Source organism: Phacochoerus africanus, chromosome 13 (genome assembly GCF_016906955.1).
Source record: "Phacochoerus africanus isolate WHEZ1 chromosome 13, ROS_Pafr_v1, whole genome shotgun sequence".
NCBI lineage: Eukaryota > Metazoa > Chordata > Mammalia > Artiodactyla > Suidae > Phacochoerus > Phacochoerus africanus.
The window spans coordinates 7,881,249-7,900,470 of NC_062556.1; the positions used below are offsets into that span (position 1 = coordinate 7,881,249).

Here is a 19,222-nt window from a genome sequence, read left to right on the forward strand (position 1 = left end):
GGATCCTGTTCGGGGCATTCTGGTTTGGTGTGGCCTGTTCAGTGGTGACTGTAACTCAGCTCTGGAGGTGGGCCTTCCGCAGTGAGAGCCAGGCCTGGGTAGGGGCACTGATCTTGGCTGATCCACCCGAGGCCACTGGCAGCTGGAGGCGGGGCCCACGCGGGCCTGTGGGAGGACACGACCGTGCAAAGCCAGGCAGCACTGAGCTCATCACAGAAAGGGCCCAGCTCCCGACAGCCGTGTGTGTGGTTATGCAGTTAGTTTCCCGCGGGAGGTGCTGGTGCCCACTAAGCCAGAACTTCCCCTGTTTGCAAGGGGCCCTGTTGTTGGTACATGGGTTTCTCCCCTCCGAAGCACCAAGGTGTTAGGGTACCGGGGACTCAGAGGGACAGCCCGGCCTCAGGGTCGCCTCCACCCCCAAAGAGACTCACCAAAACCACCTCTGGTCCTCTCGCGCCCCTGCCCGGGGCCTGCGCTGCCTTCGCTTTGCTAGTACTGTGACCTCGTCCTGCTTTTGGCATCTGACTAGGCGATGGTCGTTCAGATTTCAGCAGGAGTCACTTGACCTGGATCAGGCCTCCGTTTTCAGCACCTGTAGTTGGCCTCATCCCCAGATGCCAGGTGCTCCCGAGGCTGCCGGGTGCTCCCGAGGCTGCTGGGCTCTCTCGGGCGGGTCCTTCCTTCCACCCTCCCGCCCCCAGACTCACTTGGCCTCTGAGAGCTGCCACCCTTGCTGCTCCCCCGGGACGGGCTTCTTCCTGGAAATGGGCTTGTCTTCACTTCCCATCGCCCATCTCTTGAGTAGCCCCACGGGCTAACGTGGGTTTTACTTGGATTTTTCTTTGCGTTGCCAGCAGAGTGAAAGTCCTTTCGTAACCTCGAATTGCCGGAAGGCTCAAGTCCAAATGCCTCGTAGAGGCTTACCAGGCCGCTCCGGAGCTTGGCACGTGCTGTTTTACCATTTTAGGCTCATTTCTCTGCACCCTGGTCTTCCAGGATTCATGCCCAACTTGTTTCAGTTCCTGTTTTTAAACTCTTCTCTCCGGATAAGGCGCCTGCTGGTCACTACAAAGTACTGTTCACCACCTTTGTGCCTCTGTCGCCTGGCTGGTCCTCCTCCTTTTGGGCTGGATGTTGCCACCATTTCTTTCTGGAAACCTGCGGCCTCGTCCAGCCCCCGAGATCTGGGTTTGATGCCTTTGTGATATACTTTCATCGCACAGTCTGCAAGTCATTATCCTTTAATTGCCTATTGACTTTCTTATTTTCCACCTAAATTATGAGGTGTTTGAAAGCAGCACCCACATCTCACTTTTCATTACACCCTCACGTCCTAGCATGGGGACTCAGGTTTTACAGGTTACAAGGGATAAATGGATAAACAGAGGCATGAACACCAGTGTTGATCTTTACATAACATGGACCAATGTAATATTCTGTTCTCAACAGCACTTTTTTTTTTTTTTTTTCCCTGGAGCCGCACCAAAGCATCTGGAGGCTAGGGGTCGAATCAGAGCTGTAGCCGCTGGCCTATACCACAGCCACAGCAACACAGGATCCGAGCCGTGTCTGTGGCCTACACCACAGCTCACAGCAATACCAGATCCTCAACGCACTGAGCGGGGCCAGGGCTCGAACCCGAAATCTCATGGTTCCTAGTCGGATTCTTTAACCACTGAGCCATGGTGGGAACTCTGAGAGAGGACCTTTGATGAAAGTTGTAGATAGAATCGTTTCTCTGGTATCACAGGAGACTTTTCTGATGATTCAGCTTAAGAACCAGAATGGGGAGTTCCTGCTGTGGTTCAGTGGGCTAAGAATCCGACTATAGTGGCTTGGGTTGCTGAGGATGTGTGGGTTCAATCCCCAGCCCAACCCAGTGGGTTATAGGCTCCATTGTTGCTGCAGCTGTGGTGTAAGTCACAGCTGTGGCTTGGCTTCAGTCCCTGACCTGGGAACTTCCATATGCTTCAGGTGTGGCCCTTAAAAAAAAAAAAAAAGTGCCTACGTGGTTTTATAAACAGCAGGTCAGGCTCAATTAATGGCTTGTAAAATCAATGAATGGATCATAACTATCATTTAAAAATAATGAAATAGAGACAAGAATAAAAGAGGAATATCAGTGCATCACCTGTATGAAGGGTAAGTATTATTACCTGATGTTTTTCAGTGTAATACACGTAACAAATGGTTGCATATGAACTGTGTTTTCTCACTGTGGTTTATAGTCAATTAAGTTTTTGAAAACCATTGCCTTAAATCATTCCTCTTAAGCCCCACTTAGCAGAGCTAACCGAGAGGGGCGGACTCTGGGGATTAATGTGTAGATATTCTGTATTGTTTGGAAAATGAGACCTTTGCCCTGTGTGAATCCAAGTCTGTTTTCCCTTTGTTGCTTATGCTTGCCAAGTTGGAGTAATTGGAGGCAACTGGTTCAAAAACTGCTTTGGTTTTTTGAAAATACTTGTGTAGGGTGGTGTAGGAAGCTGTGGTAGGGATGTCCTTGGTCTTGGAATGTCGCCCAGGGAGACCGCCAGGCCCTGTCCATCCTCGAGGCGCCCTGGAGGGGGCGGGCTGATGGCGCTGCCCAAACTCAGCCTCGGTCCACCGGTGCCGAATAAAAACGAGGATGGAGTTTTGGGTGAAGGAGAAAAAAAGAGCTTTTATTGCTTTGCCAGGCTAAGGGGGCCATAGCAAGCTCATGCCTTAGAGACTGTGCCCCCTTTGGGGAAGAACTGCAGGGAGTTCTATAGGCTAAAAGAAAAACGGTTTCAGATAAGATTCAGGGTTGGGGCAGACACGCATTCTTCTTTATATTGTGGAACCCTAGTCATCAAAGCTGGCATCAGGAGATTGTGGCGTGGGCCCGGCGGTGGGCTTTTGGGTTATTGCCTAGAATAACAGTACTTGTGAAAAGGGTGTGGGGTTTTTTTTGTTTTGTTTTTTTGGTCTTTCTGCCTTTTCTCGGGCCTCTCCCGTGGAATATGGAGGTTCCCAGGCTAGGGGTCAGATCGGAGCTGCAGCTGCCGGCCTACGCCAGAGCCACAGCAACGCGGGATCCGAGCTGCGTCTGCAACTTACACCACAGCTCACGGCAACACTGGATCCTTAACCCACTGAGCGAGGCCAGGGATCGAACCCGAAACCTCCTGATTCCTAGTCAGATTCGTTAACCACTGAGCCACGACGGGAACTCCCAAAAGGGCGTGTTGATCAGAAATGAGAACACATTAGGGAAGTCCCTGGAAAACATCATGTGGTAGTTAGTGATCTTTAACCCGCAGGCACCTGTGCTCGGGGGACCCCAGCTTGAGCTCACAGGTGATTGGGTTTAGGGCACAGTCAAACGAGGGAGGAACACAAGGCAGGCTCCCAGCTGTTCAGTTTTAAAGTGTTCATTTCTAGCAGAAGCCAAAGGACTCTACCTTTTCCCTGAGGTGTGTGAGATGCTTCCATCATCACCTGTATCCCTTGAGGGGGAGCCAGGACCCTGCCCCAGGGCTGTACTGTTGCTGCTTGACGGCTCCTCCCTGGTCTCTGCCTCCCCTCCCTTCCCTGATCAGCCACGGCCTGAACTTGCCCCTCGGAGCTCAGGGAAGGGCATGGAGGCTGAATGAGGCCTGTTTCCTATAAACAAGAAATGGGGGCCCAGAAAGGCTTTGGTGCCTGCGAGCCCCCAGGGCCCTGCTCGGTTTCAGTTTCTGATGCACTTTTCCTGTACATGTTCCTGAGTTGCAGGTATGCCCTAGGCAAGTCTCTGCTTCCCATTTTTTTTATTTTTAAAATCAGTGTATTGTATATTAAAGGAAACCATATTATTATTAGTCTTATAGCGTTTCAGCATCTTTTTAATGTTTCAAAGTTGGCAGAACAGATAGGACAACATAAGGGGTCATTTTCCATTTTGGCAGGTAGAGTGGCCAAATGAAAGGCCTGCCTTTTCTTTTTTTGGTTCTGGGAGATGCTGGCAGAAGAACAAAAGAAGCATCTTTATTCAAATAGGGCTTAAGAGGACGAGATGCCATCTGTGACGGGGACAGTTACCCATGAAATTGTCCTTGGTGGGGCATCAGACAGACACTGTAAGGTAAACATCCATTGACCATCGACCCACGCCCCCTTGACTCGGGCGCTTTCCTGGGGTCGCTGGTGGTGCAGGGGCAAGGCCCAGGGGCACTGGCGGACACTGGGCTTTCTAGGTGGGGCAGTTCCCGGTGAATCTTCCAACTTGCACTTCTCCCTTTGGTGTGGTTCGCAGGCACATTCCTCCTGGGCAGTCGTGTTGCTCGTGTGACCTCACAGAGCTGCTGCTGCTTGTCCGGTCATGTTCCCTCGAGTCTTCTGACAGCTTAGCACGGGCAGGGCCTGTCTTGGGCATTGTTGGGTCACCTGCCCACGTCTCTGGTGTGCGCTATGCTGCAGGGAACAGGGCCCCCCGCCCCCTGAGCAGGCACGTCTGCTATCCGCCGGGGGCTCAAGCTCTGTCCTCTTTCCCTTCTGAGTAGACTGACCCATAGAACTCCCCTCCCTCGGGCAGGCGGGCTTGTGGAGGCGGCTTTGCTCTCGCTTGGTGGACGAGCCATCTTTTATCAAGGGCTCACTATGTGTGAGACCCTGTGTTTGGCTGTGGGAACATAGCGATCAATTTTAGATGGTTTTGCCTCCAGGAACGTCACTGCTTGTTGGGAATGAACTTGTGAACCACATCCCTTCCTCCAGCCCCATGAGCTGCCAGGCTCTTCAGGACGTGAGACGAGCCATTACCACCGGAGGGCCAGAAGGGAAGCCAGAACTCAGCCTGTGTTTTAAAAAGAGGAGAACTTACGGCAGGAACTTGGTACCGAAATACTGGAAAGGGCCAGAGGAATAAGAGGGAGATGGTGGCTTTGCTCAGAGCTCAGTAACCATAGGACAATGTGCTGTTGCCCCCGAGGCCGAAGGAGCAGAGGGAGCTCGTTCCTGGAGCCGTGGGTGCGATCGGGTTAACAGTACCGCATCCAGGCTGACCCGGGACGGGCTCCCACTGTGGCTTTTGGGGCTGTCAAGGACAGTCTGCCACCCTGTGCCCGCTCTGCTGGAGCCCGTGGTTGCCCCTCGCCCGTCACCTGCCTCTGCCATGGGGTCGCCAGAGCCAGAAACAGCCCCTCTGCGTGTTGTGCTCCTCGCTGTCAGCTGGCAGGGAGCCTGGAAACGCTGTTGTAAGGTTCCCCGCCTCCTGCTGTGCTGAGCTGAGCAGAGGCAGGGGCTCCAGTGCCCCCGAAAGCACGCAGCTGACCAGGTCCGGCGGCACCTTAGCTCTCCTTGGGGCAACTCAATCGCTCTCCCTCCCTGTCTCTTTCTTAAAATGACCTTGAGGAAGCTTCCGAGGATTGGAATCGCTTCGACCACGCGTGGTTTCTCAATTAGATTTGCCCTCATGGTCAGTCGTCAGCCGTGTGGGCCCATCCACGCTGCGAGTGCGGTGCTGGCAGGCTTGGTTCCCGACGCCATCAAGAGTGTGTAAACTTGAGACCGGGTCTGATTTTCCAGTGACACTCTAGAGAAAGGACACTGCCTGGCATTCGTTGGTAAGATACGTAGTGGGATCAGATTGCCTATTAGCTAGTACATGTCTCTTAAAAGTGGCTTTCCTTTCATAGAAGCATTTGCTTCCGAATAACTATTGAATTAAACACCGCTGACACCAGGCTCGTCGTCGTCAGGCACGTGGCCCTGACCCTTCCCCGCTCAGGTGACCCGTGGCGAGGCGCTGCTCTCACCGTCTTCTGTGTCTCCCCCAGAATGGTCTTCAGCCGAGAGGCCATCAGGAGACTTCTCGCCAGCAAGTGTCGCTGCTACCGCAACGACGCGCCGGACGACATGGTCCTGGGGATGTGCTTCAGCGGCTTGGGGATCCCGGTGACACACAGCCCTCTCTTCCATCAGGTGAGACGAGTGTTTGGCTCCCACCTCAGAGGGAGAGGGGGGCTTCCTTCTCACTGAAGGTTACAGATATGGCTCAGATCTGGCGTTGCTGTGGCTGTGGTGTAGGCCAGCAGCTACAGCCCCAATTCCACCCCTAGCCTGGGACCCTCCATATGCTTGGGTGCAGCCTTAAAAAAAAAAAAAAAAAAAAAAAGAAGGAAACAGCAATTATGACTATTGTTGAGTTTATAACATAGATAACTGCTTTATATATGATGACAGTAGCACGAAGGCTGGGGAAGGAAGGGGAGCTTTATTGGGGCAAGGCCTATTTTGGAAAAATCTTAGGCTCTATGTGGACAGGCTCCAGGGGGACATCCTTAACAGACCTCTTTGTCCAGAGGGTTGTGCCAGGTACAGCATGACGATGGAAGGCAGAAACATCTAGAAAACGAAATGGTGTTTGACCAGCATCCTTACATACAGGACAGGTAAAACCTTTTTTCTTCCTTTTGAGTTAAAAAAAAAAAAAGAATGGGTGGCATTTCGGTGTCATCAGATGCTTTGTGGAAACAGACAAGACCAACCTAATACTGTCCTGTTACCCCCAAGTACATGTGACCCCCCACGGTCCTCGGTCTTCATGAAGGGCTGCCTTTTTATCGGGCTTTCTGCCCTTTGGTTGCTATTAGACCGCGTGGCTGAACGTGAGAACATTTCACGTGGTGTCTCAGTAAGCGTGTACGCCGGGGGTCACAGAAGAGATGAGATGCTGATCACCAGGGTGTTTGTTGTGAGCAGCGTCACCCACCGTCCTGCCCTGTGGTGGAAGAAAGGAATCCTCGTGCCTTATTTTCAGAAGCTTCTTTCTTAAGTGATCAGGTCAGTGAATGTTGTGATGATGAGAGAGTGAGAGTAGGTACGTTTCCGCTAAAAATAACACACAGCCCATGGCTATCGGATGCTCTTCTTCAAGTCAAAGCTTTTTAAAATTTGAAATATTTGAGGGCACGTGTATTTTAAGTGCCTTCCTTATACTGAAAATGGACCCTTCATGCTTTATTTAGTAACCAGCAGCAAACGCTGTTGTCGCTGTGTAGAAAATGAGGCAGGACAGGAACAGCACTCTAGGAGATCACGTGAACAAGGCACAGAAAGCATGTGCATTATTAAGAATGCATTTCTGCATTTTGAGAACCACAAGGAAGAATAAAAAAGCCCTTTATATTTTTTGTGTGAGGAACCTCCGTCTTGGTACCCATCAGAAGGTATCTGACCATCCTTTAAGGCTGTGAGTGTGGTGCTGGGATGGCTTAGAAGTTGTTCTCTCTCACCTTCCTTCCCGCTCTGTTTCCTGACGGTTCACTCACAGAAAAGAAAGGTAATGAAAACCGTGGCTGCATCAGGGAGGCAGCTTATCACTGGTATCATCACAGTCTTAGATTTTTATAGCAGCCCTTTTTGGAAGAATATATGAGTGAATTAAATGATAAGGACAAAAGAAAGAAGAAAAATAATCCTTAGGTAAAGTCCTTTGAAGATAGCTTAAAAATAAAAGACTTTGTTGTGTTTCCTATACTTGAAAACTCGGTTTTGCTCATTCACCTAATACATCTTAAACCTTTCTGACGCTGGAAAGCCTGCTGCAGACCTGTCCTCCCCAGCAGATGCTGCTTTATCTTCATTCTTAAGCCTCTTTCAGGAGCGCTGACTCTGACTGGCACAGCGCTTTTTCCCTTTGTGAGGTTTGAGCACTGGTCCAAACAGAGTGTGTGTTCCAGAGTTCCTGTCTTTCTCAACATGGGACTCCTGATGAGTCAGTGACAGAGCGGCCATTTGGAAACATCTCGGATACAAACTCGCCTGGGCCACATCTGTGCTCTCTCTAGTCAGGGAAGGGACTGTGAGATCATAGGTTTGGACCAAGGCCTCGGGGAGCGTCTAGTGTGGCCCTCTGTTAAAACAGAGACTCCGTGGGCGTGCCCGTCGTGGCTCAGCGGTGACGAACCTGACTAGGATCCACGGGGACACGGGTTTGATCCCTGGCCTTGCTCGGTGGGTGAAGGCTCTGGCGTGTCCGTGAGCTGTGGTGTACGTCTCAGATGCGGCTTGGATTCTGTGTGGCTGGGGCTGTGGTGTAGGCTGGAAGCTATAGCTCTGATTCAGCCCCTAGCCTGGAAATCTCCATCTGCCGTGGGTGCGGCCCTAAAAAGACAAAAACGAAAAAACAATCTAGAGCATGTGGTTTTATATTATGTGACACTAGTGGTACGGCAGCATGCAATGGCCAGTGAATCCTCTGCCCGAAATTGTCAAGATGACCATTTTAGGCATCTGGAAGTCAACCAAAAAGCACTGAAAAGCATTAATTCCTGAAAAACTTCTGTAGTTCTGGGTCAGAGCAGCAGCGTCTGAGGCCTCCTGAGGCCTTTCTGCCTGAACCTCCGCACTGATGACCCTTCCATCCCAGCTTGGGTGGAAAGAGCAGGAGTGGCTTCATCCGTCTGGGACTGGCTAGGAAAAAACAACAGGTTTGTTGTCCGGGGGGTGGACTTGATTTGTGGGAGAGATGAAAACCCACAGATACGTCAGCTAAAATTGTCAAACTTGGGTAAGAAACAGGGAAAACCAGAGTTCCCGTCATGGCTCAGTGGTAACAAACCTGACTAGCATCCATGAGGACGCAGGTTCGATCTCTGGTCTTGCTCAGTGGGTGAAGGATCTGGCATTGCCGTGAGCTGTGGTGTAGGTTACAGATATGGCCCACATCTGGCGTTGCTGTGGCTGTGGTGTAGGCCAGCAGCTACAGCCCCAATTCCACCCCTAGCCTGGGACTCTCCATATGCTTGGGTGCAGCCTTAAAAAAAAAAAAAAAAAAAAAAGAAGGAAACAGCAATTATGACTGTTGTTGAGTTTATAACATAGATAACTGCTTTATATATGATGACAGTAGCACGAAGGCTGGGGAAGGAAGGGGAGCTTTATTGGGGCAAGGCCTATTTTGTTGAATTAAGTCAGTATTAACCTGATAAGTCAAAGGTGTATGTTATCCCTAGGGAAACCTTTAAGAAAATAACTTTATTGATATTCTCGCTATATTTTAAAAGAAATTTAAATGTACACTAAACGATTTTAACAAAATTGTGGCAATAGAGGAGGAATAGATGGAGAAAAGGACATAGGTATGAAAACAATGGCATATAAAATGGCAAATAGCTGATGAAAATAAGCTATATCAGGTATTAAATATGAATGGACTAAGTACCTCAGTCAAAGGGCAGAGATTGTCAGACCGGGTAAAAAGCATGATTTTTCTATATCTTGTCTGTAAGAGTCAGGTGTATGTTAGATCCATGGACACAAATAGGCTGAATTTGAAAGGCTGGGAAAAGATAGCCGTGCAAACAGTTGATCACAGAGAGGAACTTAATGGTACAGCCACTATGGCGAACAGCATGTGGAGGTTCCTTAAAAAACTAAAAGTAAGAGTTAGCATATGATCCTTCACTCTTGATCTGGGCTTATATGATCCTTCAGCCCTGTTCTGGGCATGTATCCAGAGAACACTCAAATTTGAGGAGAGAGAGGCACTCCACCGCCCACGGCAGCACTATTTACAACAGCCGAGACATGGAAGCCACCTTCTGCCCATTGACAGATGAGTGGATAAAACATGTGGTGTTCTCACATACTGCAGTGTCCCACAACCGTAAAAACGAGGGATGCAGAGTTCCCGTCGTGGCTCGGTGGTTAACGAATCCAACTAGGAGCCATGAGGATGCGGGTTTGATCCCTGGCCTCACTCAGTGGGTTAAGGATCCGGCGTTGCCATGAGCTGCGGCACAGGTCACGGATGCAGCTCGGATCTGGTGTTGCTGTGGCTGTGGTGCAGGCCGGTGGCTAATCTCTGATTAGACCCCTAGCCTGGGACCCTCCATATGCCGTGGGTGTGGCCCTAGAAAAGACAAAAAAAAAAAAAAGAAAAGATGTAATGCCATTTGCAGCACCATGGACAGACCCAGAAATGATCATATTAAGTGAAGACAGACAAGGACAAAAATCATATGATACCACTTATATGTGGAACATAAACTTATTTACAAAACAGAAATAGATTCACAGCATGGAAAAAACAAACTTAACGGTTACCAAAGGGGATGGGGGGTGGGGCAGGGGTGATAAATTAGGAATTTGGGATTAACGTATACACACTGCTGTGTATAAAACAGGTAACAAGGATCTACTTACGGCTCAGGGAACTGCATTCAGTACCTTATAATAACCTAAAACGGAAAAGAATCTGAAAAAACTGTATGTATAACTGAGTCACTGCACTTGTACACCTGAAACTAACACAACACTAAATTAACTATACTTCAGTTTTTTAAATAAAAAGTACACCATTGCAAACAGTTTATCATAGTTTGAGTGGCTATAGTAATATTTAACACAACAGATTTTAAGAACAGAAATATTACTAGAGAGAAAGTGGGACATCTCATGACAAAAGATCAATACATCAAGAAAATAAAACAGCTAACAGATTTTCAATTCCATGAAACATAAATGAACAGAACTGAAAAGAGGAAAAGACAAATATTAACTGCTTGCCCTGCTTGTCACATGCAGACTCTCTCACCTGACAGTGACAGAACAAACATCCTTTTCAGGTGCACATGGAACATTCTCCAGGTTTGACAACACGCTAAGTCATAAAACAAGCCTCAGTAAACTTAAAAGGATGGAAAACGCACACAGTATACCTCCCAGAACAATGGAATGAAATGAGAAATCAATGGAGAAAAAAAAAAAAGCCCAGGGAATTCTCCCAATATTTGGAAATTAAACAACACACTTTTACATAACCCATAGGTCAAAAGAAATTATAAGGAAAATTAGAAAATACCTTGAATTTGAATGAAAATGAAAACATACTACCAAAAAATTTGAGGTTATATAGTGATGAGAAGCAAATTAGTAGTTTTAAACATGTTAGAAATGAAAGATATTAAGTATTAAATAAGATATTAAATAAGTTTCTACATTGAGAAGCAAAAATATCAAATCAAATCTGAATGATGGGATAAAAGAATTATTAAAGATTAGAGCACACATCGATGAAATAGAAATCATCCAAAAATGATTTTCAAGAGATTAAATAGTTTGGTAAACCTTTAGGTAGTCTTTTTTTGGCTGCGTCTGGGGGCCTGTGGAAGTTCCCAGGCCAGGGATCAAACCTGTGCTGCAGCAGTGATAATGCTGGATCCTTAACCTGCTGAGCCACAAGGAAACTCCAATCTCTAGCTAGCTCGATCAAGAGAAAAAGAAGATAAATTACCAAAATCAGAAATGAAAGTGGGGCATCATATATATATCTTACCAAAATTATGCAAACAAATTAGATAATTTAAATAAAATGGAGAAATTTCTAGAACTAGTTGCATGCAGAACTTCCCAGGTCAGGGACTGAACCTGTGCCACAGCAGTGACAATGCCAGATCCTTAACCTGCTGAGCCACCAGGGAACTCCACAGAAACACTTTTAAAGTAAGCCTGTTTCTCAAAAAGAAATAGAAAATGTATCTAAACTTATATGTGTGGATAACACCTGCGTTGCTGTGGCTGCGGTGTAGGCCGGTGGCTACAGCTCTGATTCGACCCCTAGCCTGGGAACCTCCATATGCCATGGGTGCAGCCCTAGAAAAGACCAACAACAAAAAAAAAAATTAAGAAAGTAAAAAAAAAAAAAAAAGTACAGGGCCAGTGACACAATGGCTAAGGTATCCACTATGGATCAGAAGGTAGTAAAAAGAAAAAGTCATCACTGGGGAAGTGTTTGCTGATGACACATGTGATAAAGGCTATATAACAGTCTTCTTCAGCTGCAGGAGGAAACAAACCACTCTGTGTAAAATGGGCAAAGATTTGAGTAGATACTTCACTGAAGAAGAGACAGGGAAGGCTGATGAGCACATGAAAAGATGCTCGGTGTCATGAGTCCTTAAGGACGTGTCAACTAGAATTGCTACAAGGTGCCACTACCATCTGCCAAACTGGCTCTGAGCAAACAGAGCAGACCAGCTGTTGACAAGGACGTGGCAAAACTGGCTCTCCTGTACTGCTGGTGGGGATATAAAATATGGTCACTTCGGGAATGTTGTGGCTATTTTCGAAGGTAAACACACCTGCAGTAGGAAGGTCATGGTGTAAACGTCCTGCCGGCCTTCTCAAGCTCGTGTGAGCCCCTCCTCGTGAGTGTGGGTCTGTGGAAAATGGCAAAGGGGATGGGATGGTCCTTCCGTAACGAGCCCACAGAGGACCGAGATGTCTGCCTTGCTCACCGACTCAGCTGCCCTCATGGTTGTGTGTTTTGATGAGCTTGGCTGGATGTGGGGCCAGCAAGTACAGGGAGGTTGCCAGTGGGTCTTTCCCTTGTTGAGCCTTCAGATGACACAGCAACCCTGGGCTGATCTCTTGATACAACCTGCTAGAGACTAAGCAGCAGCAGAGCTCACAGTCACGTGGCACCACGCTGGCTGTGTGTGCTTTGCACGGTGGATCCGCACAGCACAGTGCTGCTCGGCAGTGGAAGGAATGCACTCCTGAAAGACACCCCAACGCCAAGGGAAGGGAGCCAGACCCACAATCATATTCTGATTCCAGTGATAAGAAATTTCTAGGAAAGCAGATAGTGTAGGGTCAAATCAGTGGTGGTCTCGCTCTGCAAATCGAGGTGGGACCGACTGCACATGCATGCAAGGGAACTCGGGGGTCGGGGCATGGCCGTGGTGTCTTAAGACCAGATTTGTGGTTGCTGAAGTCTGGAAATTTGCTAAAGTTCTTGAAGTTATCATCCACACCACTGCCACGTGTGAATTGTGCCTGGTATGTAAATCATACCTCCAAACAGCTGTGGGAAAAAAGTGTCTAAGAAAATAGCAATTTTGGTACACGGTTCAGCATGCTGCAATATGTATAGATGGTAAAGTAAGGTTTATATTTTGCCCATTCCCTGTCCTCATGCAGCTTCAGGCCCCCCGACTTTCGGGGACACAGCTTGCCTCACACACACACCCTCCAGCCTGGTTGCTAAGCCCCCTTCCTCGCCCCGACCCTACCTGTTCGGGTTTTCCTTGGGCACTGTGGGCACAGGAGCTGATCGGTAGAGGCTGTGTAGACTTCACACGCGCCTCTCTGGATGCTTTTACATTCCGAGTCCTGTTCTCCCATGACTTCACTTAGCAGAACCGATGAGCACATGTGATGCTGCATAAGCCAGCTCTTCACCTGGATAGATGACTCCTCTGAGATGCGGTTGGTCACTTCTGGAATCTGCATTAACACAGGGATAGATGTCATGGGTTTATTTTTCCCTGTTAAAGGTATTTGAATCTCCAACAGTTCATTTTTTTAAGTCTGAAAAACAAGCAGTGATTTATTTCCACCACTTTCATTTTTTCTTCTGAGACCACTGTGCGGTTATCTGAGAACTGAATGGCGAGTCTGTTGCTCCTGGGTTTTCTTCCCTGTCGGAACCTCTCAGAGGCCTTGCACCGACACATAACACATGGATCCCCTCAGCTCACATTCAGAACGTTCCCAACTCAGATTTTATTCTACTCTGTATTTCTGGTCTCTGTCTCACTGTATGTCCCTTACAAAGGCATGGATTTTCAACACCGACGTTTTAAAGGACAGGACAGCGGCCCTGATGAAGGCTCCTGCCCCCATCACTTTGAAGGCTTCCGCACAGATACTACTGTTTGGCCCTCGGCGGAGCCGTGTAGCTGTGCTACCCCTGGGTAATGCCTCCCAGAGGCCAGGGCTGAGGTGCCAGCCCACAGCATGGCAGACCAAAGGCAGGCTGGGGCCCTGGCAGGACCCAGGTCTAGGAACTGGCACTGCTCTCATTCCCACTCCAACGTTTGTGAGTCATGTCACCCCAAGAAAGTGACAGCTTCCGCGAACTCTGTCCTCCTCATCCGTAAGTCAGGGTTGCCCCAGGATATTCTGCCCATCCTGCGAGGTTGTTTCAAGGACTGACTGAGATAAAATTTCATGAGTTTAAAATTTTTCATTTATTAGATTCTGTAAACCACGTAAGAGAGTTTAAATACTCATATCAAGAATTTAGGCAGATGATCATAAAATAGTAACCTAGAAAAAACCAGTTTTTAAACTCTATCTAGTTTTACTAAAGTCTAGACTGTTGAGCAACCCAGTGGGTTAGTCTGCGGCCCCCTGGGCTCGGTAAGTCTGCAAACAAGGAAAGCACTGAGAGAAGGGGGGTGCTCTGCTTATTCGGGGAACCACAACATATCTGCTTGCAGTTTCCTTCCCTGCCCTGTGGGTTATTTCTTCAGTCTCGTTGTTTTAGGCTATATCTGAGTCTCCTTAAATGTTTTAAGTTCTAGAGAATTTTGAAATGATGGTTATGTGAAAACGTCTCGGGCCCTCTTGCCAAGTGGGTTACTCAGCATTTCCCCCGGCACTTCTGGAAGCAGGCCGGCGCGCGTGGGCAGGGGCTCTGAGGTCCCGGATGCCCCTCCGCAGTGAGCTCCAGCTTCGCCCTGCCGGGCTGAGGCCGCGCTCCACGTCAGAGCCGCGGGCCGGCAGCTCTGACGTGGAGCACGGCCTCAGCCCAGAGTTTCCTGAGACCTAGGAAGTAACAGCTTTTCAGCCTTTTTACTGAGCTCGTCACAGTCACGTAAGTGACCTGCCGAGGACAGCTCTTCACAGGTACTACCTCGGCCGAGGCGCCCGAACACAGCAGCAGAGAGCGATGCGCTCGGGACACGGGGCGGGCGGGCGGGCGCTCGCAGACGCAGGAGCAGAGCGCCTGCCGCCCGAGGCGGGGTTTTAGGGCAAAGGCGCTTCCCTCGGGGCTGGTTTCCCATAACCAGCCGCAGCGGCTGCGGGCAAGCAGGTTTCTCCCGCAGGCCAGGGCTGTGCGGCCGCAGCGCTGCCCCTGATGAATGAGCCAGCACCCCCTGCTCTCCCCGCAGGCCCGGCCCGTGGACTACCCTCAGGACTACCTGTCCCACCAGGTCCCCATATCCTTCCACAAGCACTGGAACATCGACCCCGTGCGCGTCTACTTCACCTGGCTAGCACCCCGGGAGCAAGGCGGAGCTGGGCAGGAGACGCCCAAGGGTGGTCGGGAGGAGTTGTGACCCTGCGCACGTGGGACACGTGGCTTCGCAAGCTTCCTGACCTCAGGTCCAGCCCATCATCTGGTAATTTTTGAGTTGAAGGGAAGGAGTCGTAGGGCAAACATTGCTTTTTCCGGGAGAAATCACCTGCTTTTGCATTACGCAGTTATTGTAACACAGTGACTCCTGTGTGTTTTTCAAGCTGTGAAACAGCAGCTTTATTTTTGTCACAGAAAAATAAACAGGGAACCAGAAGTCTCCTTCCTGTTCTCTCTGTTCATTATTGTGGAAGTTTCAGTCGAGCATGAGGCTGGAGAGACGTGACCATCATTTTATATATATACACACACGGAAGCAGAACAGGAGGGCTGCTGACGTGGGTATTACATTGGCGTGCACTTTTAAACTAGATTATCAATGATGAAAATTATTTCCCCGTGATGCAGCAAGAATATTGCTGTGTTAAGGATCATTGACGAAATGTCATAAAAGTCTAGCAATGAAAAATCCCCCGCAGTCTGTAATCAGAGTTGTTGTATTTTATCTTTGTGTTTGTGCCTCATAAAAAGAGAAAAAGAATTCTTTTGCTAGCACTTTCTGCTTCTTTAGAGGTTCATCTGTGCTGTTTCTCCCCGAAGCCCCATCTTTATGACCTACTTGTAACAAAGAAGTGTAGCTGCTGCAGCCAGAAAACTGTTCTCAGCATTTAAGAAACAACCTTGCTGAATTTTATTCAAGGCACTGAGCTCTGTGTAGGTCTCAGGAAGTGAATTGCTTTCACCGTGTGTTTTACTCTTATTTTTATTTCTCTGTTATGTAAGGACCCTCTCCTGACTCAGCAGAGACCCCTCAGTATACCTGGAAGCCCCAGGGGGAGGACTGCATGGTGACTGGGCAGTTTCCCAGAGTTCTTAAAAATTGAATTTGAAAACTGTTTTGAAACAGTGCTCATGTCCAAATCATATCTTTAATATATAGTAATTTTATACATTATTAATTGTAAAGAATACTCTGTACCTTAACATTTTAATTATATAATTCAGTTTTCTAAAGGTATTTGCATAAAATTTGATTTTGATATGTCTTAAACTGATTTTGGTAAAGTACTTTCCTCTTTTTTAAAATAAAAATTGTTCTTCATTAACTTGGCTTGTATTTTTTTTACAGCCAAACAGGGTTTTAAAGTCATGCCACCAAGAGTACCCAAGGGTTTTTTGGGTTTTTTTAAATAATACAGTTGTCTTGTACCTTATATAGGACTGATTTCCAAAATGATGCCATAGTATCTGCCATTTCCCCAAACCAGCAAATACCAGGACTGGAGTGTTTTCAGGGATGACTGGATACACGGGATTCATTTTTGTGGAAGCAGAGTTTGTGGCCCACGGACGGGATGGGGATGACGGGCTGGATGGGAGGCGCGTGAGGTTTTCTAGATGCAGCCCAGCAGCTGCCGATGACACTGGTATCGTCTTGATTATTGGCATTGTCAGCGTCACAGTCACCTTGTCACCTGGAATAATCCGTCCAGAGGGCCTGGCTGCCTGTCTGATGGAGAAGAGTCTTCTGTCCTGCTCCTGCCTCCCACTGCCACACTCAGAGTTATTTGAGCGGCTCCTACTGGCGTCTGTGGTGAAGATCTGCATCAGGCTTGCCCTGTGCTGTGATGGTCAAGGCCTTCGACGGATGCCAGGGCACCTGCTCTGGTACCTCTGGGGTTCCGGGAGTTATGCTACATTCACCTTTGGGAACTATGTAAACCTAGTCACAAATAAAAGATCTTTGCCTATGTTTCTCTCTTTTTTTTTTTTTGTCTTTTTAGGGCCACACCCACAGCATATGGAGGGTCCCAGGCAAAGGGCTGAATCGGAGTTGCAGCTGCCGGCCTGCGCCACAGCCACAGCAACGCAGGATCCACGCCACATCTGCAACCTGCACTACAGCTCATGGCAGTGTCAGGTCCTTAACTCACCAAGCAAGGCCAGGGACCAAACCTGCATCCTCATGGATACCAGTCAGATTCTTAACCCACTGAGCCACAATGAGAGCTTCCACTTTGCCTAAGTTTCTAATTTCTCAAATGTATTTCTCAGATGTAAGGTGGGAGTGGGAGGGCCATGGGGAAAAGGAATTAATGAAATCAGAAAAAAATTGGCAGCTCATTAAAACCAGTTTTCAGAAAGAAAAATTGACCCAAACCTACCCGTTTAAGAGAAAACCATCAGACACTGAAGGTGTATTTATACAAAGGCTCTAAAACTATTATCTATTATATAATGAATTGGATATATTTTGGAACTGATTCCCTTAGAGTTCATATCTTAACTAGTTTTAAATCTGAATTTTCCTGGACAGATACTGTTCTATTCCTATTTTTTGTTCTGTTTTTAAGGGCTACACCTGTGGCATATGGAAGTTCTCAGGCTTGGGGTTGAATCAGAGCTGCAGCTGCCAGCCTATGCCACAGCAACAGCCAGCCACAAGAATGCCAGATCCAAGCTGTGTCTGCAACCTACACCACAGCTCATGGCAATGCCGGATCCTTTCACCCACTGAGCGAGGCCAGGGATCAAACCCTCATCCTCATGGATACTAGTTGGGTTCTTAACCTACTGAGCCACAAAAGGAACTCCTTTGTCTTTTAAATAGGCATTTACTTCATAGGCAGAAGACCTAAATAAACATTTCTCCAAAGAAGACATACAGATGGCCAGTAGACACATGAAAGGATGCTCAACATTGCTAATTATTAGAGAAATGCAAATCAAAACTACCACGAGGTACCACCCCATAGTGGTCAGAATGGCCATTAATAATAACTGTGCAAATAACAAATGCTGGAGTGTGTGGAAAAAAGGGACCCCTTCTATACTGCTGGTGGGAATGTAAGCTGGTACAAGCACTATGGAAAACCGTACAGTGCTTCCTCAGAACTAAACAGAATGACTGTAAGATCCAACAATCCGACTCCTGGGCATAGATCCAGACACATGCACCCCTATGTCCACAGCAGCACTATTCACAATAGCCAAGACATGGAAACAACCTAAATGTCCCACAACAGATGAATGGATTAAGAAAATGTGGTTCATATACACGATGGAATACCTCTCAGCCATTAAAAAAAAGCAATGAAATAATGCTATTTGCAACAACATGGATGCAACTAGAGATTCTCATACTAAGTGAAGTAATTCAGAAAGAGAAAGACAAATGCCGTATGATATCACTTATATGTGGAATCTAAAAAATGGCACAGATGAACCTATCTACAAAACAGAAACAGACTCACAGACATAGAGAACAGATGTGTGGTTGCCAAGGGGGAGGGGGAAGGAGTGGGAAGAACTGGGAGTATGGGGTTAGTAGATGCAAGCGATTCGATTTAGAATTTTGGATGGGCCTGGGTCCTGTTGTATAGCACTGGACACAATATCCAGTGTCCTTGGATAGACTATGATGGAAAATAATATTAAAAATATATATATATATATGTTTAACCAAATCACTTTGCTGTACAGCAGAAATTGGCACAACATTATAAATCAACTGTATTTAAAACCACAGGAATTTACTTAAAATGGCTATTATTTCTACTGGGGATGTCCACATCAAGGAGGCAACAGGTGGAATCACTAGAATGCCATTTCTGCTTTTAAGCCACTTCAGCTAATAAAGAGCCAAAGCAAGCTGACTGTGTTGGATCTTTGTATCTTGCAGCTAAATCAGAAATCTAGACACAAATAGGGCCTCTGCAGTCTCTATGGGGACACAGAGCGAGGACGTGTGGGGCTGCAGGTGGGGCTGTGCACGGGCATGTGGGCATCAGTGCTCACTGAATTTCCGATTTAGTGCTCCCACACCCAGATGCGTCACAACTGCTTGTGTGTTTCTCAAAAATTAATAAGTAAGAATGTGTCTATTGTCTTCCATTCATAATCAGAAATAACCTCTTTCTGGACCTAGATGAATTAATCAGTACATTCACTCAGCATCTGTTTATTAAACCCCCATTATGTGTCAGACCTTCAAGGATGCCCCTTGTCTGCCCACTCTAGCCCTGGCATCTTTGAATGCCTGGCACACAGTGAGTGCTATTGTTTTATGTTCCCAAGCTTTCTATAAACACATGACCTGCAGGACATGCTTTAGTCCCATCTGTAAAA

The 19,222-nt window shown here is 47.7% G+C and overlaps 1 protein-coding gene across 2 annotated transcripts in view; it reads left to right on the plus strand.

The window, feature by feature from the left end:
- B3GLCT (beta 3-glucosyltransferase) overlaps positions 1-16,627 on the plus strand; it is a 113,001-nt gene extending 96,374 nt beyond the window's left edge. The window contains exons 14-16 of one of the 2 annotated variants that reach the window (XR_007131377.1): positions 5,781-5,925; positions 14,910-15,140; positions 16,550-16,627. Coding sequence is in view for 1 of the 2 variants with exons in the window: in XM_047755714.1 (XP_047611670.1) it covers positions 5,781-5,925; positions 14,910-15,077 (313 nt within the window). In the remaining variant the exon portion in view is untranslated. Of the gene's footprint in view, positions 1-5,780; positions 5,926-14,909; positions 16,201-16,549 lie in introns of those variants that run through there. The other variant, XM_047755714.1, reaches the window with a different exon arrangement.
- Positions 16,628-19,222: the final 2,595 nt, after the last annotated feature.